The sequence below is a fragment of the Galeopterus variegatus genome, unplaced genomic scaffold, assembly GCF_000696425.1.
Source record: "Galeopterus variegatus unplaced genomic scaffold, G_variegatus-3.0.2 Scaffold769, whole genome shotgun sequence".
NCBI lineage: Eukaryota > Metazoa > Chordata > Mammalia > Dermoptera > Cynocephalidae > Galeopterus > Galeopterus variegatus.
In genome coordinates, this window is record NW_007726880.1 from 267,036 (window position 1) to 292,947 (window position 25,912).

The window sequence follows — 25,912 nt, forward strand, 5'->3', positions numbered from 1 at the left end:
GACCCCAACAGACGACTTAGTAGCTAAATGTATGTATGAAATTTGTATGGAGACATCTGTGATTTACTGTGCTGAGTCCCAGTAAATGTAACAGTCCCCTATGTAGTGTTCCTTGCTCACCCCTTTCCTTGAAAGCTCCTAGCAAAATGACCTTGTCAATCATCTCTAACTGGTAGAAAGCTCCATAAGGGCAGAGATACTTGACTGTTTGGTTCTTTGCTGTATCCCCAGTGTCTAGAATAGTGCCTGGCACATAGTAAGTGCTCAATAAATATTTGGTGAAAGAATTCATGAATGAAGTATATGGTTGAAGCCAAGACATGTCTCCCTGCAGCTTCCATCCAGGCCAAGCTCTGCCTTCCAAAGCAACTTAGAACAAGTCCTGTCCCTCAGCTCTGTGGTTTCTTTAGATGCCTAAAAGAACAAAATAATAGTTGGACTTGCACAGAAGCTTCTTTGTCTTAATGCAATGGGAGGCAGGGTCCAGGATGGGACTGGTGCAGAAAGGTTTGGGAGCATGGGGAGTGGGAGAGGGCAGGAAGAGGACTTTTGACTTTTTACCAACCATTCCAAGATGAGAAGAGGCCTCCCGGCTCAAAAGGATACCCTTGAACACCTTCATGATGGGGGTGTTTGAAGGGCTCCTCCTCATCTCCCCAGAGTGGGTCTCATGAGCCGCTACCATGGCTACCCACATGCACACAGCTCTTGGGTTAAATTTATTAAAAACGTACACACACTTTTCAGAAACATGTTGATACAAGCTCCTGTGCTAGCCCCTGAGGATCAAATATGAATAAGAAACAAACATCTAAATGGAATCATTCCCATGCTGAGCAATTCTGTCAACAACAGAGTATGTGTTCGGAGCTGGAGAAGCTCACAGAAACTACCCACTGGATCTGAAGCAAGAGGAGGTGCACCAGGCTCCCAGGGGAGGCGTCCAGCTTCTTGTTTCTCTCCTCAACAACCTCCTGCAGTAGGAAGTATGCCCGCGTGAGGACGAGGATCCAGAAGGTCAAAGAAATTAAGTTACTACCTGCTGTCTATCGGCAATCCCAGCTGGTTTTTATCCCCTCCTGGCATATGATGCATTTCCTCACTAGACTACTAATCTGTTGTTACTTGCATCTATCCAGTGATTATATTTAAGATGCTGGGCTGGTCACCCGAAGTGAGGAAACCAGAGCCATGAAGTGTGCTGCTCGAGCTCCCACAAACCCCACGCCTTTCCTGGCAAACACACTGCCTCCCCCTCGCATGCACGAGCTCAGGCTCATGCGTGTGCCTCAAACCCCCAGGGCCCATCAGAGGCCCGCGGGACCTCCCGGGTGGCCCAGCTGCCTCTCTGGTGGGCTGTGCCAGGAAAAGATCTGCCAGGAAGGAGCAGGCTGCCCTCCAAGTCTACCAATTTCCACAGACCACTCAAGATCCTTTGGCACTTATCCCATTACTGGGACAGACACTGCTGTGGCTTTCCCAGCCCACGGGCAAGCAGATGACGGCCAGCCTCTCAGAGGGGATGAGAGTTGGGGCCCTACCTCCCCATCCACCAGTGCTACAAAGCCCTCCAACCTCACCCTTTGTTCCCTTCTTTTGCAAAAGCTAAATAGGGCATGCTGTCTTTTTCTCCCTGATGTGCCTTTGAAAGGCGGTCAGCTGCAGCGAGAGTGGGGGAGGGAAGAAGCCAGGGCAGTTAGATGAGCTGAGCTACACCCCCGGCCTGGGCTCATCCTGTTTTGACTGTTGGATCTCCCTCACTCTTTCCCTGCTTCTCTCTTTCAGAGTATTTTCATCTCCTTGCTGCAGAGTATTTTCATCTCCTTTTAAGTCAAAAAAACAACTAGGAAGTAAAAGAAGGCAGCTGAGAGAAAGATACTAAACGGAGGGTGTTATAAGTTGAACTGTGTCCCCTGACACTCATACACTGAAGTCATAACCCCCCCGTGCCTCGGAATGTGACCCTGTTTCAAAATAGGGCTGTTGTGGATACAACTAATAAAGTAAAGATGAGGTCATACTGGAGAGGGGTGGGCCCTGATCCGATATGGCAGGTCCTTACAAAAAGAGGAAATTCGGGACACAGACACACACACACACAGGAAGAACGCCATGTGGACCCGAGGACGGGGATCAGAGTGAAGCGTAAACAAGCCAAGGAATGGCAAAGATGGCCGGCACCCCAGAAGCCAGGGGAGAGGCCTGGGGCAGCTTCTCCTCCACAGCTCGGAAGGAACCAGCCCTGCCAACACCTTGATCTCAGACGCCTGGCCTCCAGAGCTGTGAGACAACAAACTTCTATTACCTAAGCCACCAACTCTGTGCTGCTTTGTCACGTGGCCCTACAAACTAACACAGAAGGCATGGCCTAGACAGGGCTGTGGCCTCACAAGGCAGTGCATGGGGTTCTCACGAGGCTGATCTGAGGAATCCTCTACACATCCGCAGGCCCCATCCCAGGGGAGAGCTGCTAGCAGACGGAAGGCCTGATCATCTGCCACGTGTGCCATCAACTCGTGTCATTTAGCTTATTCTTCCTCCACCTGCACCCCAGCTCCATCCCCACCTGCACCTCCAAGCTGCTGGGCCAGGGCAGGCAGATGCAGGGCACTGGTGCCAGCACTGCTCCTGACGCTTGCACCCATGCCAGACACCACTAATTCATCAAGACATACTCCTGCTCAGAACAGACAGACCCTCAGAATCTTTATCAGCCAAGGACTCCTGAAAGCCACACACACACACACACGCACACGCACACACACACACACACACACACACACACACTTATCAGAGTTAGCATGACAGTCTAAACCAACTTAGGGTTCTTAAACTAGTCGGCAACTCTGCAAGTGCGAGAAGAGCATTCTTTGCCCCTCCAAATCTCTTGTAGCACTGGCGTAACACCTTGCAAACTGCAAGTGTCTAGGACATACTTGTGGAATCAATGTATCTTGGGGTTTGGGCTCAGAAGGGACAACAGACAATTCTCAAACAATTTGTAAATGACTAAGTCTGAAGGGATTTTCTGGGATGACTTTTCATAATGGTTTAGGGATAGCACCGTTCTTCACCATTAACATTTATTCCTTCAATAACCAACCAAGCACATGCTACATGCGAGGCCTGGGCTAAAGTTTTGGATTCAACACTGGAAAGAAGCTGCCAAAAAATGCAGATCCTAAGAAACTGCAGAAAAACACCATGAATAATTCATACAAACTCCCTGAAATCCACAGGGACTGTGTGACTTTAAGCCAGTGTCAGTCTGACACGCTGGGCATTAAGATGCTCTTAGCTCAGAAGTCCCCTCAGGTCCCCAGCCACTTGTCATGCCACCTCCTCCGGTCACGGTAACACGGTCCTTCTCCTCTTTGAATACTTTCCCATTGCTGACTAATTCATCTCCATCAACGGGCATTAATTAGAGAGCAAAGATTGAACATGGCTCTAAGAGATCTCGCTGGATTGCTAAGAGTTTGAACATACACACCTTCATGTTCACGGACAACCACCTAACATGAACATTTATTTGGGGAAAATAATGACTTTTAGACTTTCGAAGCAACTTCCACTCCTCTTGGTTTTTGGAAGATGCCACCCACGGAGGAGACAAGGAGGTGCCCGTGTTGCATCTGTCCTACCTGTCTCACTTCATCACAGAACAGGACAAAGACCAGCGCGTAGAGGACCAGCTCAGGGGGGTGTGGCACGGGGTGGAAGTCCATGAGCAGCACGTAGGCAAACAGCAAGAGGAAGGCAATGTAGAAGACCACGTTCCAGGAGAAGACCACAAAGGGGGAGGTGAAGAATGCCACGTAGTACCAGAGGAGCTTCTTGTGCTTGTCGATGGGCTTCTTCCTGCACCGAGAAGCCAGGGCACAGTCAGCGTCCTCACAAACATCTGATGGGCACAGCTGCATGGGCCCCAGCCCTCCTTCCAAACACACAGAAATACAGAACCACAGCTGGGAGGAAGGAATAGGGTTGGCTGTGTTCTGAGATCAACTCAGACAAAATTCAACCCTTGGCATTTCGCAATTAATACATCCAAATTCTTCCTCAAATATTGAAGATATGACCCCATGTCTACCTATTTAAAATCAAACCCAGAAAAAGCCAGGGAAGACACCAGACCAAATGCATAGATACTAGTGTGAACATCATATGTTCCAGGGCTTACAGTCATTTACACAAGAGCCCACATGTGAATACATGTACACACACACTCACATACACGACTGTATGCCTTGGTTCATACCTAAATGACACAAAGCCACAGCCCACCAAGGGTATAATAAACAGGCACAGAATGATCTTCCAGTTCTTGGTGTCTCGGGAAATCTCTCCATACCATTGCTTGGAAAGAAAATTCTACAAGGAAACAGACAAAAAGCACAGATCCTTATTAATGCAATTATATGCAGGATAGTATGAGACATTTCTTCCCAGCCCCCACTCCCTGCCCAAAATATATAACTCTCTGAATTAATGTCCTTACTCTTGTATATGTTGCCTAGATTCTAAGGGGCTATGATAAAACAAATTAAAACTCTGTTTTAAGTCCTTTTCTATTTCGGGTTATGTAAACTTCAAAATGAAGGTTGTGTGAGTCCAAATCCAATAAACCTATGAATACTTAACCAATTCTAATTTTTATTACATATGTTTAAGCAAGTATCTTTCTAGCTCCTTTCTCCTCTATAATCACAAATTCATAGGCATGGCCAATGCTACCCATAGGGCCCCATTTCTGGAGGCAAACAGGTGATGCACCTGTAGGGAAACTAAAAGCAAGTTGGGAAGGGGAGACCACCAACTTCTTGGTGTCGATTCACGTTGAACTACATACAAAAGCTTTTCCCAGACTGTACCGACCCCGGAAGTTGGGACAGGAGGGACTTCCACGAAAAAGGAAATTAGAAAACTCATGCTACCTCTAAGAGCTAGAGGGGTGAGCATAGACCCAACCACATCAAAGGAACTCAAAGCTCTCAAAAAAGAGCCTGTCCAGCAGAAGGGGGTTGGTGTGCCTTAGTGGCAGAGCAAAGGGAAAGCCTGGCCAGGAGGGCTGGGACTGGTGTGCCCTGGCCGCAGCCCTGGGCACTGTCCCTTCCCCTCAGAGTAGGATGGCTTCTCTCTTGAGGCCCTGCCATGCTCTGCCTGGGGCTACTCTGGGCAGGCATGTGCTGGGCCCACGAGGGGCAGGCTGGAGCAGCAGGAGCAGCCCCAACACACAACAAACCGCTGGCGGCACGTAATCCGCCTCCTGACTGCACTGAGATGGGCAGCACTGCAGCGGGCTCTACGGGGTTCCCCAAGGCCCCCAGCAGGGCTGAGCCCCAGCTGCCCACAAGGGCAACCTCCTCATCAGCACCTGTACCTGTGTCTCTCCCTTTCCTGTCTCTCTGCCTCTCATGGGCTTCCTGGGCTCACCTCCCAAATAACCTTCCTGCGTTCAAATCCTAGCTCTGAGATCTGCTTCTGGAGGGGGCAACAAAGACAGGTAAGGTCCAGTCTTACTCATATTCCTGCTGGGGTGATGAGTCCACCAGGCTGTCACCAAGAGGGACCATCAGGACCCCAGTCACAGAAATTAACTGTATTGCGTTGGGTTCACCAGCAACATTCTGAGCCCACACAGCAGCCTGACTGCAGGAAGCAAACTCCCTGGTTTGCTTGAAGCCTTGGGACTTGTGTACTTGAACAGGAGCATGCGTCAGCCTCCCCAGAGCCCCAAGTCCTGACACACCAGCATGATGGGGTTTGGGGCCTCCAAAGCTGTGAGCAGAGTGTGGCCCGCCTTGGCAGCCAGCAGAGCCCCCCAGGCACAGCCTGACCCCCGTGTCGGCCTCACCTCAACCTGCTACACCAGCAGAGGCTAAATCAGAGCGACAGCGAGCCTCCTCCTCCCCTCCTCCTCCATGTGCTCTTGGTCACAGATCACCGCTCTCATTTAATCTAGCTCAGCTGCAGGAGCAAACGGATTTTGTTCATGGACAATTTGCTACTTATTGGCTGCATGTTATAATGGAAAGCTCATGAAGTAGGCAATCACATGGGAATCAAATCCCAGCGCAGCCACTTCCCAATAGTGCGAGCTGGAGGAACATTCCAGAACCTCTCTCAGCTCCTGAGTCCTCATCAGTAAAGTGGGATGACACCCACCTCCACACGTGCTGTGGAGATGAAACATATAACGAGTGTCCCTCCATCTCTTCCCTGCCCCTCCCCTCCTCCCACCCACACCCCTCCACCTGGAGCTGCGGGGGAAAGGCCCCCCTCTGCAACCTGAGACACCAGGGGCAAATGGTTATTCATTTCATTCAGAGCGCAAAACCTCTAGAAAGGTTTTACCCATTTTACAATAGTTTCCCTTCTGCTATTACTACTACTACTAACTGCAGTAATAAAAGTTAATGGAAAAGACTGGCACCATTCACACATTATCTCATTAAATCCTCCCAATAACCCTTTATCCGCAACTACCCATTTTACAGATGAGGAAACTAAGGCTCAGAGAGCTGTGTAGCATGGCCCACCATCACACACCTAGTTAGGGGTCCAGAGGACTAAGATACAGGCAGTGGGATCCAGAGACCCGGCTCATAATTATTATGCTGCACTGTTCATTTTGTGGACACTCAAAGAATGTTCTTTCTCCTGCACCATCTCTTGAAGCAAGGCTCTCTACCAATGCCCATACACTGCCCTATTGTCACCCAACCACCCCTGGTATGGCTTTTAAATTGGAGGAGAAGGGATGTTTTTAATATTATTTTTTTAATGCTGCCGATAGCATCTGGTTTTAAAGGCCTATTTCTGGGCACGCTGTTTGGAGACTGAGCATCATTTACCTGCACCCCAGGCTGGGCAATGAAATGCTGGTCTGTCGCCTCCACGGCCAGCTCCAAACAGTTGCTTCCACCCCAAGCTTCACAGGAATAGACCAGCAGTTGTTCCGCCAAATCTTCATCGCTGCTGTAACACTCTGTGAACAGCTCTGCAGCGACAGCATAAGCAGAGAGAAGCTGGAATCAGGGCTGCACATACATGAAAGTGACCTGCCACTGCCCCTCTGCATACACACCCCCCACCCCAAATCCAAGAATAGCCTGGGAGTGAGAACAGCCTTGTAAAAGGCATAGAGAATGCCATGACAACATGACTTGTACTGAGTAATAGGGTTTTCTTTAGGCGCGCCATACCCAGGCAGTACGTGTCAATAAATGCTCATTAAACAGAGCTGCGCTGAACACAGGGAGCGCCTCCCGCCGGTGAGCTGCAGTCTGGGCTCAGGCAGAAGAGCCTTAGTCACTGGGGAGGTTTCCGGAGCCTCTGCCCTCCCTTACCCCAGCAGCCCCTCCTCCCCTCATCTTCATTCTGTATTTTCTTGGTGAAGTTTCTTTGTAGGCAAGGCACAGTGCAGAAAAGGTGGAAGAAATGTTGACCTATTGCATTAAGAGTGTGCTTACATTTCAAGACCTAATGCCAAAAAGACCAGATTGTAGATCCTCAGATGAAATTTTTTGTAAGTTAAAATATTAGAAACTATTGCCTAATTGAGGTCACCCAAAAATGAGCATAATATCTTTGAAATTTTAATATATTAAAAGAAATAATTGAGCATCTTTTTTCCAACACAGAGACACTAAACTCATGAGCATTTTTACATGAGATAAGACAATAGACAAGCATGAAAGCAAACTGAAAACTGCCAAGTGAAAAGGAAAAAAAACTGAGCAGGCCCTCAACTCTCTGCTGTTTGGACGCCACTGTTGCTGGATTTCTCACCTTCCCTAATGGTCTACACCTCTGCACAAAGGGCTCTGACAAGCTTTGCTCAAGGATTGGATAGCAAAGTGTGGTCAGACGTCCTGAGACATTCCAGAAGAGTAATGCTTAGTGATGCCTCTCCCCACTTCCATCCCAGGTAACAAAGAATCGCACTGCAGCCCTGATAGAAGCTCCAAGTCTCCCAACTTCAGGGAGCTGCAGGGCAGCAACACCAGCCATTTCTCCAGTCACCCGCGGGGAATCGAGTCACAGTGAAAGAGCCCAAGATGATTCTCTGGCTGGCATCTTTGCCATTAGTAATAAATCATCTGTGCTGCAGACCCAGGGGTCTGAGGTCTTCCAGCAGAGTGTGTGTGTGTGTGTGTGTGTGTGCACGTGTGTGTTTGTGTGTGTGTGAGAGAGAGAGAGAGAGAGAGAGAGAGAAAGAGAAACTGGTAGGCTAACTTAGTTTGCAAGTCAGGTAAGCTCCCTGAGGTGCTGAGTTACTTATTCCTGGTCCTGGGTGTTACCCTGGGTGGCCATGGGATCAGCAAGCCCAATATTACCCACGTTCATTCATGGAAAAGTCAGTTAAGTGCCAGGACCAAGAAGCCTGTGTAGGGCAGGTGTAGCCCTGACCGTGAGGTCTGCAGCCCTGGAATCAGGCCAGCAGGTGAAACTTGGATGTGTCCCTAACGTCAGCCACCTTGCCTGAGTGCCACCCGCAATGTGTGTGTCACGTGGCAGACCTGCACCTGCCGTGACGTCCCGTGACCAGAGACTTACCGACTGCGCGGGTCTCATACTCGTTGGCCAGCTCCTCGGACTCCCCGGCAGCATTGATGTCGTTCTTCACTTTGGCCAGAGTCTTCAGAAGCTTGCTGGCTCCCAGCGCTGCCAGAGTACAGCCTCTGGTCTTTTTAGAGGGGTAGAGAATTTTAGGTTAATTCATAATCACTTTGAAGTGGTCAAGTCCACATTAACATCAGACATGGGCAAAAGTGGGAAATGGTAAAATCTGAACTATTCACAGTGATTCAAAGTAAAATTTGTAATGAGCACAAAACAGTCTTGAATCTGCATGTGTTCACAGTCTTGAACATGGAACACCATGAACCTGAATATACTCACAGTCTTGAATGTGGAATCAGCATATAAGAAGAAAATATCAAGACAAATACCATGAGAAACTGACAGTAAGACGATGACGGCAGGAGGCCTGACTAACCCACTGTTACAGGATTACACGGTAATAGCTCAAAGAGGAGGAAAAAGTGGAAAAATACAGAGAAGACCTGAACAGTATAACTAGTAAGACTGTACATACGAATTCAATATTCAATATCCTATTTTATGCTACAAAAATGGAGAGTGTAATGTCCATAAACCATTTACAAAAAGTCTTGTGGTCTAAATCACAAAGAAAATTCTCAATAAATTTTCTACAGCAGAATTTGTATAGGCCCTACTTCCTGCCCATAATGCAATAAAGCTAGAAATTAATTTTTAAAATTACATTTGAAAACCTCATCCACTTGGAAAACAATCACACACCCACACACACCTGAGAAGCAGGTGCTTCCTGGACTGCCCACCAAGCACAACTGCTTTCCAGGGACTGTCCCTCCCAAACACACCTCCATCAACATGGAAACAGAGGCACAGCTATTTCATCTGACATCAGATTTTCCATTTCATAGATAACGTTTTAGATTAGGCACATGAGTTTTGAGAAGGTCAGAACTGTTACAACAAAGCAGACATTTGGTGTAAATTTGGCATGGGCTTGGATGTTTACCTGTTCCCAAATGACTTTGGAGAGTTCCTTCTTGTTCTGAAGAATGGCCCAGATGAAGAGAGCTTGCAGCGGGTGCCGAGTAATAGGAGACACATCCTGGGAGGGGTTAGAGCATGTGATCAGCATGTGCAAATGGAAATTGCTTTCACTGCACCACTCAGACGATGAAGATGGGGGTCAGGAAGCCCTAGGAGAGCGCCCCATGTTTGGGAGGCTCTGAATGAAGCTTTGTGTATGAGTCCATTTTAACAGCACAACGATGTCATTTCCATCTCTGCAACTCACCAGGTGATATAATTTGACACAAAATCTTTTATCTATCATGAAAGACAAAACACACTAGATGGAAAGGTATAAAGGGTGAAAAAATGTGCTGAGAGCAATTTAAACACTGAGTGACTTCTGACAGGCTGGAGAGAAAGCAATTCCTTCTCATCTTTATATCAAGATATAAATCTCTTTCTCATCTAGAAAAAAAAAATAACTGTTCAAACTAAATTCCAACTATCCTATGGTTTAAGTTCAATAATCACAACATAAAACTATGCTTATTTCTTGGACTGTTATTCAAAGATTCAATTCCTAAAATGCCAAATAGAATCCCAGCCCTACTCAGCATTCCATATCTTCCAAAGGAACCTTTTCAGATAGAGAACTAAATATATATATATATATTTCAACTTTCTTATAGGTTTTACCAAGATATAAAATGCATGAGGCACAGTTATGCATATTGCAGAGGGTTTTAACATAAATAGAGTCAAACAGACATTCTCTAAATACTTTCAATTCCTGAAAACACCTAACTCATTTGGATTTTTGCACATTAAATATCCCAGAATTACAAAAGATAATGACCTAGTTTGGGTTTCCCCAGAAGCAATTCTGAGACAGAGATTTGAGGCAAGTAGTTTGTTGGGGAAGTGATCCCAAGAAAACCAACAGAGGAGTAGGGAAATGAGATCAGAAAAGAAAGAAAGCAATAACAGGTGCATCATCAAGCAAGTTATCATGGTAAGTAACTAAAGATTAACCCTAGTAGGCAACTCTCAGAGCCAGTATAGAACACATGCCTTGTGGTTATCTCCTCCAAGTGAGGAAGAGCTGAGGTATTTATACACCAAACTCTGGCAGTCATTGGGGTCTGACCAGAGCAAACTTTCAGCCAAGAGTTGCAGGTGCTGGCAATTGGAAACTGGGCCTGCCTGGACTTAAATTGGGAAAGCCTCAGGAAATACGGTGGTACAACCACAACATCCTCTCAAACAGATACCTGAACTATCCCTTTGGAAATATTCACCACCATTTTTGTTCAAAAAAGAACATTTGGCAGTTCTTCAGTCCTTTCCATGAGCAGCGGGGAGCTATTTTAAGCAGATCATGTTCAGTCGGCTCAGGCATGAGCAGGCAGCCATTTGTTTGCCCCCTGTTCCCTGTTAGATGCCTTCAGAAAGTGTGCCATGCCAGGCTTGGCAATTAAGAAAAACTGAAAAGTTTGAAATATAGCATAAAGCACAAATGAAGACATCAGAAAACTCAACAGGTAAACTCATTATCTTAAGTAAAGGCAATAGAAAAAATTAACAAAGTCAACATGTTAGCTACTCTATGGCAATGAGGTAGGGAGTGGAAATGATAGAGGCAGAGATATCTTTTGAAGGAAGACAAAAGATCAGAGAATCCACGTGGACAATTCTCCCAGTACATACGTGGAGTTCTATATCCATCTCGTCCCTGCTATTTCTGTCTTCTTTCCGGAAGCCTCTTCGGAAATTTGCAACCAGTTTCCAGACGAAGGTGAGGAGGGCGTCATTATAGGAATTCTTAGCGATCTGCAGGTTCCGATACACAAGGGTGCTGAAGTGGTTGGAAAAGAGCTCAGTGAGGACATCGTGGGTGAGAAACTTCCGCAGGTTCAAGCCATTCTCCAGAAAGAGTCGGACAAACTTGGGTCTGTCCTTTATGAGAGCCGTAAACATGACTTCTTGAAGGTCAGCAGACTAAGGAGAAAGAGCAGAGAGAGTACTATCACCCTAAATCCGATCAAGAAAATACAAGGCATTTTTCTTTCTCAGCCACATCATTCTTTTAGCCACCAAGTAATAGTATCTTCAACTTCTCTTTCAATCCCAGCTTGAGAATAGAATTTATTTTTTCAATTTTAATACAACATTGGATTATAGTCCAAACTTCTAGACAGGGAAAGTGTCATGATGGAATCTTTGAAATCAGCTACATGTGAACTTGTACGTCTCATGGCCTCTTGTTATTTTTAAATGGAGATAAATACACCCATGTAGGGATAGCATTTGTCAAAAACTTATTCCAGTTTCTGACAAAAAAGGAAACAATCGGGGGTTGGGGAGCTAGCAGTACAGCTCCAACCATCTCTGACATCTACAGTAGACACCAGTTGTGAGCCAACCACCAGTGCTGTCTTTTCATCCTGTGTCATGGGATCCACTGCCTCTCGCAGATGCCTATGAACCTTCCATTAGTGTGAATAAGTTCTCAAATATGTTCGTAAAATGGAATCCGTCAAACCACATGCAAACCACAAGCCACCAAGGAAATGCCTGGCCATGTTACACACCAGGAAGTAACTGGAACACTTGACAATTACGCCAGGTTATTAGTTATCTTTATCTCCACCTTCCGGACTTCTGATAAAACTTATCCCATAGAAGCTTACTGTGAATCTTCAGTGAAAGATAATCAGTGTTTACTTCAGACACAAATCAGTGGGCGACAGGCTACACCAGCCCTCAGATATGGTCTGTGTTCTCCACAGAATTTCTTACAATTTAAATTTGACAACATTTAAAAATTAGAAGGTTCATCAAAATCTGAATTTCTGGCATCAAAATCCATATTTAAGAGTAAAAACCAGAAGCTCTGACATTATGAGAGCCATCAGCTGGAGCTGAGTGGCAGCTGCTCCCGGGAGCCTGGGCCCTCCAGTCCCCCTGGTCCCCACCACCCATGGCTGCCCACTCTACTCACTTACATTGCTTGCCTGACCCCTGGCTTGGGTAAACATCCCCTAACAAGGGCAGCATCAATGATCTTCGCTTCTGTCTAATGCTGGTCTCGTGGGGATCACACATTGCCTAGAGAAGAAACTGGCAAGGGTCCTCTGAGGCCCCCACTGTGGATCCAACTGGGCTCAGCAGGGGAAGAGGTGGCTGCCCTGGGGGGCAGCAGCTGCACTTTCTCCTCTGTCCTCAAAGCAAGTGCCCAGCACTTCACATTTCTTTCCACTGGTCACACACTTGCTAGCATAGGGCAGTGGTTCTCCACTTAAACCAGAGTCCCTGGAGGGCTAGGTAAAACAGATGGCCGGAGTCCACCCTGGAATTTGTGATTCAGCAAGTCCAAGGTGCACTCTGATAATCTGCAAGGCTAACCAGCTCCCAGGTTATGCCCATGCTGCTGCTAGTCTAGGGCCCACACTTGGAGAGTCGCTGGCATATTGGAAAGGGAAAAGACTTTGCAGCCATGCACATCTTTGTTTTCCAACAAAGAAGACTGTGTCTGTGAGCCTCTGTTTGCTCTTATATGAAACAGGTGGTCGTGAGGATGAAATGAGCTAACACAGCTTGAGATCCTTTCAAAGATTCAAGTTCAGAGCTAGCCCTCAGAAAACCATCAGTAACTGCCCTGCTGGAGACCCACCGAGCTCTGGTTTATTAACCAGCAAGAGGAGATAACCCTGCTGTGGACTGGTATGAGGGGCAAGTTAACTAACATGATGGAACTGCTTGTGTACTGTAAAAGATTATACAAATAGTACCATTATTCCAAAGATTATTATTTATTTGTAAACAAATACTTACATAGTGCTTAGTATGTGCCAATATTTTAAACACTTTAGAAACATTATCTGATTTAGTCATGACAACAAAACCCACGAGGTAGGTCCTGCTATTACTATCGTCTCCATTTTCAGATAAGCAGTGGTGTGCTGGTAAATGTTTATCAACCAGCTCTCTGGAAGAAAATATCAGCCCTGATTTGTAGTGTCTGCTGGTTCTTCTGGTGTAAATACTCCCGCCATGGATAATTTTCAACTACCAATGTGACATCATTGAATGTGGAGTTGGGATAGAAGTAGCACATCTCTGTAGAGAATCTCCAGCATATAATAGACAAAAATAATCTCTACTGCATAGATTGTAGAAGTGTAGCAAAAGCATTAGGAAGTGATGAGCTTTGATTATTGCCTTTGTTGTTTATAGAATCTATTTAATTCTAGGTTTGTATAATTTAATTTTTAATAATCACTATCTTTAACAACCAACTCACAAAATCCCTAAAGATTTAGCAGCCAGCTCTTGCAATACAATACAAGCTGGTTCCAACATGCCACTGTAGGAGGAAACTGAGGCACAGAGAGGTTAAGTATCACGCAGATGAGCTGGCTCCAGAGTTCATACTCCTAACCATTATGCCCTTCACCCTTAACAATCTTTAGCTGAGTTAATAAAACTAAATGCACCATTCAATATGTGCCTGAGGTTGTGTTTATTTGTACCATCTGACGTTGCCTATATAGCAAATTTCACACACAGGGATTCATTTATAAGTCAATTGACTAGATCTCCTTATAGTTCTACTTTCCCACCACTCACTAAAGCTTTGTAATGTGTAATAGGATTCATTACACTGCAAAGACCAAACAGAGATAATGTTTGCTAAAGAAATGAACAACTTAAAAATTCATAAGCCATTCCTTTATTTGCACTGCTGTCATTAAAATTGATAGCATGTTAATATAAATCAAGTCTTAGTCTTTGATTATACAACAAGAAGCTTAAAAGTGTTTTCTGAACCTCACTGCTAAGGATGACAGTTATGAAATGTATGTACCTTCAAATCTACACATACATGTATAAAATTAAATGTATTTGCACTACCCGCTAATGACTCAAATTAATTCAGGAGAGCTGAAAACAAAGAAGCAGCCTCACAAATCTAAGTATGATGGTTCATAACAGTTCCTGTTGCACAGGGCTCCTACGGCTGATTAAACTTGAGTCATACATAAGAGGAGACTGCTAGAAAACATGGTCCTAAAAAGCTAATCAAATCAAAAAGTGAGAAAAGGCAATCTACAGGGAAAAAAAACATATGGCTTTTATTGCATGTGCAATTTCCATATTAACGGTGCTCATTCAGCTACGGGGGGTCCTACCTCTGTAGATCAAAGACATTCACTGGGTGACCTCAATCGAGTTGTTCTATTTTTCCCTTACGCATCTCACTGCTGACAACTCTCTTATCAGAATTTGGCTAGGCAGGTGGCACAGGGAACACAAGAGTACAGCTGTCTTGATTTTTAGTCGAGCTACTTTTAATCATCCTGCACATGTTTTTCCCATACTCTGACCACCCATTCCCAGGAGATCTGCACCTCCGCACCCAGATGGAGAATCGCCTCTCCTATCAAGGCCGAAGGACTATAAACTTTGAATGGCGTTGGTGGATTGACATTATCTCACATTAGAGCATTCATTTTTAGTATCTCTTCACAACAAACCTACTTAGTGTTATTATCCCACACTACAGACATACTACAGACAAGAAAAGTGAGGCTCAGCAACACTGATGTACCAGAACAGAACAACCCTTCACAAGATTCAATATTGAGGACCTTGTCAGAAACGGACCAGCCATTGTCCACACCCAACCCTGGAATAACCCAGCAGGGCTTCTTGTTTACCTCCCATCGGCGGTCATTGGTAAAAATCTCATCATTGGCTAAGTCCAGCTGGTTCCACTCCAGCAGAAGCTTCAGCTGCCCATTCCAGTTATCCTTATCTTGTTCATTGGTACTGAAGGCTGTAAGAGGGCAGGAAAAGGCCCAGAAATAACAGAGTCAGAACCATTCAGTATGGCCCAAAGTACATGATGAGGATCAACTCAGGCTGTAGTCATATCTTTCTACTGCACATCCTAACAGTGTAACAATGGTGTATTGAGATTCTTCCACAGATTCAGATTCCATGAGCCTTATACCTCAAGGGCCATATCTGACTCATACTATATCTAAATCTATGAAATAATGAGCCATATTACAACAATGTTTTCTCTTGTCTTTTGCAGACTTAATATTTTCTGTATCTACACACCTCTACAGACATAATCCCCACTTTAATAAATACTCTTACAACCACATTTCTGGCAAGCACAGTAAGAATGATTTTAATAAATAGCTAATGTTTAAATTGCACTTCCAACATGCCCAGCCCTACCCTGTGTTCTTTATGTATATTAATCAATCAGTTCAACTCTAGATGGTAAGCCTTTGTCAAGGATCTACTTCAGGTTATATTCACTTTGATGAAATTTTAAGACAGCAAGATCATAGATGAGAAATTTTTAAGTAAATACATTCGTATGAAATTCGAGTGCAAAATTACTTATGTGCATGAAGTGTGTGTGCATGTTTTTACAAATATGTAGATCTCTAAGACAGTTCCCATAGCTTTTGTCATGTTCTCAAAGGAGTCTGAGACTCAAAAAAAATATTTTAAACCACTGTTAGAGACAGTTCTCTGGAGAGTGCTGTGATCATAGTTGATCAGTATCGTAATGACATAAAAATTCTTGTTCTGTCAAATACCTACAACCAAGGGGATATACCTCACCAGGCAATAGTTGTTATTCTAGCTCCAAATCTACGATAATCAAAACTAAGTGCAGGATTATGTTTCAAGAAAAAGAAATGTAAACCACAAAAAGCTACAGAAAGCAACACAAAGCTGAAGCTTTGGAGGGAGCTATTTTTACTCACCTTTGTACAGAGCGTAGGAAATAGCATTGCTCACAATCTCATCCCCAGCTTCTTCCATTTTAATAACTGTTAATAGGTGAGAACTTTCGAGAATTTCTTTGAGCTGGCAACATATAAAGAACAAAGTTGTCAGTCAACTGATTTTGGGCATGAGAAGCATAAACTTCTCTCTTTTGGTGAGGAATCTTTTATTCTGTCTTTTAAGAAAGACCTCCTATAGGAGAGTTCCAGATCTCCTTCCCTCACCTGCAGTGCCTGTACCCATAGCTTCCCATTTCTAAACTGTAAAACTGGATCCTTGACCACAATAAGAATAAAGTACAGTCATCCCTCAGTATCCATGAGAGGTTGGTCCCAGGACCCCCTGCAGATACTAAAATCCATAGATACTCAAGTCCCTGATATAAAATGGCATAGTATTTGCATATAACGTAAGCACATCTCCTGTATAATTTATATCATCTCTAGACTACTTATAACACCTAATACAATGCCTACACATCACTTCATTCCTGTGGATGCAAGGCAGTACTTGGCATGTGGCAAATTCAGTTTTTGCTTTTTGGAAGTTTGTGGAATTTTTTCTGAATATCTTCTATCCGCAGTTGGTTGAATCCATGAATGTGGAACCCACGGATATGGAGGGCTGACGGTGCTGAGTGTACAGGAGCACTCATAGCAAAAAGCTCCTATCAGAGGTGAGAGCCTCAGGTGGCTGGCTGGGCACATGTCGATGCTCAGTTGTTGGATGAATCAACAAATGAACAGGACAACAGAAGACCATAGAAACCATCTAAGTATGGTCATAAAGACTTAAATGGTAAGAAAGAAAAGTTCAAATGCAAACAAGAACCACAAGGACTCAGTAATTGGATAAAGAAATAAGGAATTTGCTGTATGATTCTTTGTGATTTTCTGTAATGTTTCATTTTAAAACATTTTTATAACTAAAGAGCCCCCTAATTCCAAGGTTCCACATGTTCACGAGCCTGGCGGGTGCTCGGCGAGGAAGGGCTTCTTCTAGAGGAGGAAGCAACTCAGTTTCAGTTCGATGAGTTTGAGGTGATGGTGGGTTTTCCTGACAACACCTGGAAATGAGGACCTGGAACTGCAGAGTCTCAGCTGGGCAGGAGAGGGAAGTCTCAGGGTCTGGCCGTTAAAAAGTGGAAAGACAGGGACTAAGATGGGCCCTTGGATTTGTAAAGTAGGAGGTGAGCTTTAAAGGCTGCCATTTCCTGGGAAAGGTAGTGACGGAGGGCTTAGTTTAGAAGATGTGGCATCAGGGGATGATGAGGAAATAAGCCAAAACTGCAGGAAGACACAAACCATAGGGATTTTGAGGGAGAGCGTGGGAGGGGATGATACCAGGAAGGGAAAGGTATGCCGGCAGCCTTTGTTCAGGCTGAAGGAAAGGGCCCAACTAGAAAAGACAGGCAGGGCAGAGGGGTCCAGGTCCCAAGATTACGGGGCACAAGTAGGGGTGGGCAGTACCAAGGGGGGAAGATATCTTTTCTCTGAAACAAAAAGGAAGGAGAAAATGAATATGGATACAGAGCAAGCTGATGACACCCAGAGATGGCTGCAGGGGCCTCCTAACTGGTTTCCCCCTCCCCACACACTCTTGCCTCCTCCGATCCTGTCCCTCCATCATAGCCATGTGAGCTTTTCTGAACTCAAGCCTAATCACATTTTCTCCCTGCCTCAAAACTGTCAACAGCATCCCATCATACTTGAACAAGACCAAAACCTCAAAACAGTGTTCAGGGGCCTGCCTGGTCTGGCCCCTGGCAAGCTCTTTGGCTTCCACTCAAAAGATCTGCCCTCGCTGCCATCTCTCAGCTCCTCAAGTAGGCCATGCTCACCTCCCACCTCAGGACCTTTGCACATGCTGTTCCCACCATCACAATCTTGGCCCTAACCTCATTAGCTCTATTCATCCATCAGGTCTTGGCTCCCATGTCACTGCCTTTGGGAAGCCTTTCATAAAGCTCCACGCCAGGCTCTCTTGTAATGTCCTTTGATAGATCACACATATCAAAAAGCTTGTCATGTTATATTTCTTCAGAACACCCATTTCAGTTTGAAATTACACAATGCATTGTATTGTAGTCATGCAAGATGAAATTTTTTTCAACTTGTTTCCTCTAGGAGGACACAAACTCTTTCTATTGTGTACACGATTCTTTTTGAAGTGCCTATTCTAGAACCTGGCACACAGTATGTGCTCAATAAGTATCAACAAAATATATTAACAAATAAAAGAGTTTAAAATGAATAAATGAATGAACGAATGAAATATAGATTGGTTGAAAGTTTGGGAGATTATCAAGGATCAAGTTCTTGAGAAGGTGAAGAGTAGGGATAGGGGAATAACTAGGAGAGCTGTCAGGAGAGGAGGGTGTGATCCCAGTGGAAGCGTTCAATGGATCTCCGAAAGAGGCCAAGAAGTCCTGACTTGGGGATTTATCTTCCACATGATCAGAGAGGTCACCCAGGATTACCCTGGAAGGTTGCTTAACCAATATTTTACCTAATGTATACATTCATTAATTAATAATTCCACTCTTAAGCTCAGTCTTCTGGGAAATCTGTACCAAGTGCAAAATGCCACCTGAGTGCATAACTAAAATGCCAGTCTAATTTTTATTATTGGTGTATGTCTTCTGATTGACATGATTATATCATTAGCAAATTAGATATGAATATGAATTAGATATGAATTTCAGAAAGGATAATATAATCAAAGAAGGTAGAATATGTCTGACTTTTAGCCTGTTTCAGATGAGTTGCTTGTAACAGTTTTCTTGAAGCAGAAATCAAAATGTCTCATAAAGGGCATGGGGACCCATTAGGCGATCTTTTTTCTTTGGACATGACCTGATCCAGACCTGGCAAAGCCAACTTGTACAAGGAGTAAGAGAAAAGTCACTGGAATGGGCCCAGGGCTGTCTTTGGTGGATAAGTTAAGAGTTGCCTATTTTTTCCTCTATGGGTATCCTCGAACTGACCACTGAATGTCTTCCATCCATCATGGGAAACTACCTTGAAAGCGGTGATCAATACACAATGCCTTATTTTGATATTTACACTTTGGGATTTATGTGTTTAGAACTGACTCAAACTCGACATGAATGTTTGGAGAATCAAAAATGTATAACCCACAAAAAAAATGTGTATAACCGCTTTGGAAAGGAAGGACTCCTTTTCACTAACTACATATTTCCATGCAGAAGGAGCACCATCAGAATTAGCTGTCTGGCCACTCTCTACCCCTTCACTTACTCCTACTCAGGGTTGGGGCGTGACTTTGGCCTTGCCCAGCCAACCATTTCCTGCTTCTCTCTTTGGGATCTGCTCCGTGCAGAGTGCTAGTGCTCTGGTCTGTGGCCAGCCACAATGCCTAGCCTGGTAGGATGGCCAGCAGTTGTCTGGCACTGCCTGTGTCAGGGTGGGCTCATCTGTCTTATTCTGGGTCTCAGAATAAGGAGGCCCATTGTCACAGCATCTCTAAGGCCCATCTTTCAACTTTGCCTTTATCATCAATAAAGCTAACATTTTATCTCCATTTGCCTGATTCTTGTGTCTATCTCTCAACTGGACTCGGACAAGATACAAGAAAATCCCAATAAGAAGTTTTGTATAAAACCATAAGTTTTACCTTTTTTAGTAAAACCTAAAAGCAATCGTTAGACAGGGCCTTGTCAGCACCAATGCTATCTTTCAGCTGTGGGATGAAGATTCACCTGCATTTCTAAGTTCTGATTTTTCTAATCCAGAAAGGACTTGTTTCCTGATCATTTCGAATCATATTGCTCCACCAGGATTATTGGCTAACTGCCCTCTCGTGTGGAATTAAATAAGACCATTAGGGTCCCACTTCACCTGGCAGCCTGGAAGGCTGGGTTGACTTTTCTCATTATTTACATGGTTTGTCCAGGTTTGTCTTAAACAATAACAAAGGCTACCATGAGCAAGAAGAAATTATCTTTGCTATCCCAGGATTTCAGTTTACTGCATTTAATATTTTCTGGCTCTTCCACAACTAAATATTATTGAAATGCTGAGCTAGTTAAAGAATGCTTTTTTTATTATTCATACTGAATCCAACCTTTGACTCTCATGATGAAATGGGCTGTATGATTAAAATAACATTCTTTCCGGGGGCCAGCCTGGTGGTGCACTGCTATAAGTGCGCCGCTTGAGAGCGTGGTGGCGCTCCCACCGAGGGTTCGGATCCCACATACAGACCGGTTCCTGCTCACTGGCTGAGCGAGGTGCGGGCGCAACACCAAGGGTTGAGATCCCGTTGCCGGTCCCGGTCCGGTACGGGCGCAACACTGAGGGTTGCGATCCGTTGCCAGACACGAAAAAAGACAAAAAAAAGGAAAAAAATAAATAAATAAATAACATTCTTTCCTTCATGGAAAAATTTCCATAAAAATACTCAAAATCTGCCATTTTTGAATGAGCTGATGAAAATGCAGCTATTGATATTCATGTGATCTTTTTAATGACTGAGCAATCAGGAAAAGGAAGGTCATTACAAGTCAACAGCAATCACTATACAGAGAAAACTGAGAAAGCGTTGCACTAATATGTGAAAATATTTTTCTAAGCATAGCAGTAAGAAGCATAATAAGTATTACGATAGGTCCTCATTTCTTGCATGATCTAACAAGAAAGATGAAAGATGCTGACCTGAGTCACAGGCCAGTTAATGTAGAAAGGCAATTATTCCGTAATGACAGTTTCTCCAGTAGCTGCAGACTCAATTTAGAGTCTGCATTTCTAAAATGCCATCACCAGAGATTTCCTTCCTCCGCATCACTGACACACACAAAACACTGAAGCACATTTGTTGGCATCATGGCATAAATAAAGGATTACAAGCTTTGCAAAAAGATCTGAATATAAACCCCGTATGGTACCCCTTATGAGGTGAGTCACTTATCTGAGCCTCAGTTTCCAGCAAGACACCTGGTTTGTGCTGGAGTGAAGTCTCAAAGTCGCTGAGAAAGTTATCATACTCCTGTAGCTTCTAGTGGAGTTGGGCATTCAAAGTGTTCTCCCTTCCCAGGAACTTGGCTTCCTCCTTCTCAGCCCTCCAACCTCTCCCCCTGTAGCTCACCCATTTGATCCAACTTTCTGTTTCCTCCTCAGGCAGCCGGGACACCGTGCGGGGTAAAAAACGCACCAGCTTTTCCTTGACGATGGAAGACGTCAGAGTGTCCTCCACCTCCACCAGGCTAGCAATCACATCAGCAATCTGCCCCGAGCCTTCCACCACCACACAAGGAATTTTGCTTTTGATGGAGGTATTGATGGCCTGGGAGAAGGGAGACAGAGTTGGACAGATGGAAGTGACACTGGGGATGGACAGAACCCAGCTGGAGACTAAGGCTGTAAATCAAGTTGTTCGACAAAATACATGGACACATCCCTGCGCTTTTCCCTTTGGGGTTCTTATTTTAAATCAGAAGCAAACCAAATACCTGCAATTGCTTTATGAATGAGAACTTGGCTTCCTCCTTCTCAGCCTATGACACCCTGTGCAATTAACAAATTCCATAATAAGGACATGTGTTACTAGCTTAAGTTTGCCATAAATAGGTGCTTTAAAATATCCCCATGTACAAAATCTATCATTCCAAATCCTGACATAATATTTGAGTGACAAGTGTTAAGACCATATTCAATGCTACTGTTGATAGCTTATCTGACAGAGGTTACGAATACTCGTACATTTAAGGTATGAAAATACCTTAAAAGTGGCAGCTGCATGTTACATGTTATGTCTACTCACATATTTCCCTTCTCAAATAATCTCCCTTGCCCCTATTATCAAAAGAATAAAAATATATTTACTTCCTGGATAAACACCTCCCACACTTTTACTTCCTCTATAATAACTGCAGAGGTTATCATAGGGGAATTGGGTTTTAAGAATTTTAATCATTTGACAGCAAGACAAAGTGATCTACACGTGGGTACAGGAGAAACAACAGTCAAGCACCCTCCTTTAGGACTGAATGCTCCCTGTAGAGAGGACATCGCCCACAGAGCAGTGTGGTGCTGTGACAAGTGCTGACCCATGGTTAGAGGCACAAGGCGGCTGGGATCCCCTCTGTGGGCCTCACACCTGCACTGCAGGTGGGACCCAGGGCGTGTGCTCGGTGGCAGCTGAAAGATGAAGGACAGAGAGCTGAAGAGACACTCGCTTGGCATTTCCTACTTCTTTCCCTCATCTCTCCCATCTCTTGTGTGGGTTATTAGTCGGCTGAGCAGACATTGGTGGAAAATGCTGTAGAAATGCCATAGCAAAGAACTGCAGCTGCTCTCGATCCTTCCCTAAACCCTAGGCCAAGAAAGTTGCATTCCAAATCTAAAATTTGAGAGAAAAATAATAAATGTAACCATTTTTCAATTACTTTCTCTCCCTCTCTCTTCCTCTTTTACGTGGTTGCTTTTTTGGCATTAATATATTGACAATTTCACACTAAAAATAATCTCTATTTTAATTTTTCCCTGAAAAGTCATTCCCCAAAAGACTTTTATTTAACAATAATCTCAACAGTAGATCTCAGAGTAGGTACCCAATAAATACCTGATGACTGAATGAATGAAAAGACATTATTACATGAAAGAACAAACAAAGAGAAATGCTAGGTTATGATTCCAAATAACTTTGCCAGCAATTACTTGTAACTCTAGGGATGTGTTCTAGTAAAGAGAGGAGAGAGGATTGAGGATGGCAGATATCTTTAATCTAACCTCTGTTTTAGAGTTAAAACAGGATAGGGGAGATATGCAAATCAACATGGAAATTAATTTAAAAGGGGAGTTAGAAATTACTCTCTATTCCTAGAAAAATGAGCTCTTCAAAATACTGACTAAAAAGTAGTCACACAGATGCCCTTTTTCAAAAAGTCAAACAGAAGCCTGGCTGCAGGCAGGATGAACTCAGTAATGTCAGAGTCCACAGGGATGGGCTGGGAAGCTGGATTTTAGTTCAGCTGCCTGATGTTGCAGGTACAGAACCATTCAAGAAGCTTTCAGATCTCAGAATCACTTAGGGTTGGGAACTTCTTCACGTAGAGGCCTTGCATCCACAGGCAGCACACGGATGAGCCCTCAGTGCTCTGGGAACATCTGATTTGGGGGCAGTCTGTGTGTGCATGGTCATAGTTCATCTCCATGCAGATGGGGCGGCCATAGTTTTCCAATACATGCTGGTTCCAGTCCTTAAGTCTCATGAGTTAATGTCAACTCTCCTCCTTGGCAGGCTGATTGTCAAGGCCAAAACTAAGAACAGAGACTATTCATGTCACTCCAGATTCTCCTCCCAAATCTTCTTGGCTGAGAAGCAACCTAAGTCTGTTAGGGGAATAGCATGAGGAGGGAAAACATGACCTACTTGCTGTAGTGAAAGAAATTAGTCTGGTTAGATTAGATGAGCCCGAAAGCCCTCAAAATACAAATCTGTTGGGTAAATTTGTTAATCGATCTTCTAGAAAACTGAACCAGGACTCACTTTCAAAGTCTCTTTTCCACCTCCTTGGGCAAAACACACAATGGGGATCTTGCCACCGTAATTGGAATCTGTAAAACATAAAAAGTAAAGCTTCTTTTGGGCTCAATAGAAATACTTGCCTACCTCGAGGACAGGTGGACCAGGAGCTTCTGCCCTGTGAGCCCAGGGTGTGGGGTGATGGCTGTATATCTCATGTTCTTAAACCTGATTATTTACTCATTGATCATGATGCATGAGTCTTTTTGCCACAAAGTAGTAATAGCATGACACAAGTCATGTTAAAACTGTCACTGCTATTTAAAATATTAAAGAAGACTGGCCAGTTAGCTCAGTTGGTAGAGCATGGTGCTGATAACACCAAGGTCAAGGGTTTGAATCCCTGTACCAGCCAGATGCCAAAAAAGTAAAATAAAGTAAAATGCTAAAGTTTGTGAATAATTTATAATAATGATTGTTACTCATTTGCATAATTGTATGCTTTCTTGAATAGGTGATAAATTTGCATAACCGTGTGTTCTCCTGATAGAGTTTATTGCATATGTGTCTTCCTTCATGTACATCCCATTGTGAAAGGAAAATGATTGAGAATATCTCCAAAAAGTTCCTATTGTAAAGTCATCACAAGACCATCAAGTTCCACAGCAGGACACATGTCAACACCTGCTCCACGGGAAGAGAGAGAAAGTGTGCATCACTTCCCAAGGCAAAGAAAGGCTCTCACTCAGTGGCTGCATTCTCCCCTTGCAACCAATGGCTTAGGTGTTTCCATTATACAGAAATAACCAAGATCCAAAAAAGTAAACCATCCAATCGTTACACTAGTGGGTTGGTTTTTATCATTTCTACTCTAGCTAATTGCATTGCTTCATAAACTCGCATGTGCCATTGTGACTTTTTACTTGTTCTTAAATGGTGTCCAGCAAAAGAAAGGACAGCCGGGAGTGGAAGAAGGCAGCATTTGTCATTGCCTTCAGCATACTACAGGGCACATACCACCGTGACCCTAGCAGAAGCACTCCCAGCATCATGGAGAAAAACAAGAAGTACTAGCTTTTCTTTGGCAATGAAAACACCTAATCAGATGGCCTCACCACGCTTCACCCAGTCATTGGTAGCTAGTGCTGGTGCTGCTGCTGTGGTTGCCATTAAGTATGTCAAGGGTCCGTCCCACTTCCCGAATACTGACCTGGAATAGTGCGCTCAGAGATGTATTTCTCCAGCTGATTCCGGAGTTTTGCCTCAACCGTGGGATGTCCGTGACAGCCATTGTCCACGAGCAGCAGATGGGTATGATTGTTGTCCAGGACATACAGAGGGTCTCGCGTGAAGTCATCCATAACGTACTGGGCTAAGAAATATCCCTGAAAAGTACAGGGAAACGTCTTTGAGATTTTATTGGCTGGCCAAGATGTATGATGATGTTTTAGTATGTTCATATTAAAGCTAATCCTTCGGGTTTAATTATATTGAAGACTTCTCCCAGATTCCTAAGTTCAGAAGGGTCTTAAGAGACCTTGTAGTACAGGCTTCATGCTAAATATAAGACAATGAAGGTTCAAAATGGTTGGGTCACTTGCCCATTGTCACATAAATGGCCAGTGGCCGTGTAAGATCAGGTTCCCCGTCCAGTTCATGGTGCATCACCCTGTGCTCTTTTGTATAAATTCATTGAAATGGGCAGCATTCAGAGCATTTGGGAAGGAGTGGTATATGTATGCATGTGTGAAATGCATACATGTGCGCACACACACAAATATGTGTGTGGATGTGTCTGGATACAGGTAGAGGTAGGTATTGACGTACACACATACATACATATTTGTCCAGAATCTATTATATTCCAGGACCTATGCCAGGATCTAGGGATTAGAAAACGAATAAAATAGAGTCTTTATGCCTGAGAAGTACATAGTAACAGGACCACAGAAAGAAGCGATTAAATACTCTGTCCCCACAATACCAGAGAATAAAAAGCTGCTGCAAGAGCATAGAGAAAGGAATCCTTATCAAG

General features: G+C 44.2%; 1 protein-coding gene and 1 non-coding gene across 2 annotated transcripts in view; one reads left to right on the forward strand and one right to left on the reverse strand.

The window, feature by feature from the left end:
* TRPM8 (transient receptor potential cation channel, subfamily M, member 8) overlaps positions 1-25,912 on the reverse strand; it is an 80,931-nt gene that overhangs the window by 37,826 nt on the left and 17,193 nt on the right. The window contains exons 6-16 of the mRNA XM_008572257.1: positions 25,088-25,262; positions 23,902-23,969; positions 21,499-21,696; positions 16,371-16,473; positions 15,297-15,415; positions 11,284-11,574; positions 9,575-9,670; positions 8,563-8,692; positions 6,858-7,003; positions 4,262-4,374; positions 3,645-3,861 (exon numbers count right to left, since the gene is read on the reverse strand). Of these exons, the coding sequence (XP_008570479.1) occupies positions 3,645-3,861; positions 4,262-4,374; positions 6,858-7,003; positions 8,563-8,692; positions 9,575-9,670; positions 11,284-11,574; positions 15,297-15,415; positions 16,371-16,473; positions 21,499-21,696; positions 23,902-23,969; positions 25,088-25,262 (1,656 nt within the window). The remainder of the gene's footprint in view (positions 1-3,644; positions 3,862-4,261; positions 4,375-6,857; positions 7,004-8,562; positions 8,693-9,574; positions 9,671-11,283; positions 11,575-15,296; positions 15,416-16,370; positions 16,474-21,498; positions 21,697-23,901; positions 23,970-25,087; positions 25,263-25,912) is intronic.
* TRNAI-GAU lies at positions 24,219-24,292 on the forward strand. Its single transcript has one exon. It is a non-coding gene; the product is annotated as a tRNA-Ile (tRNA).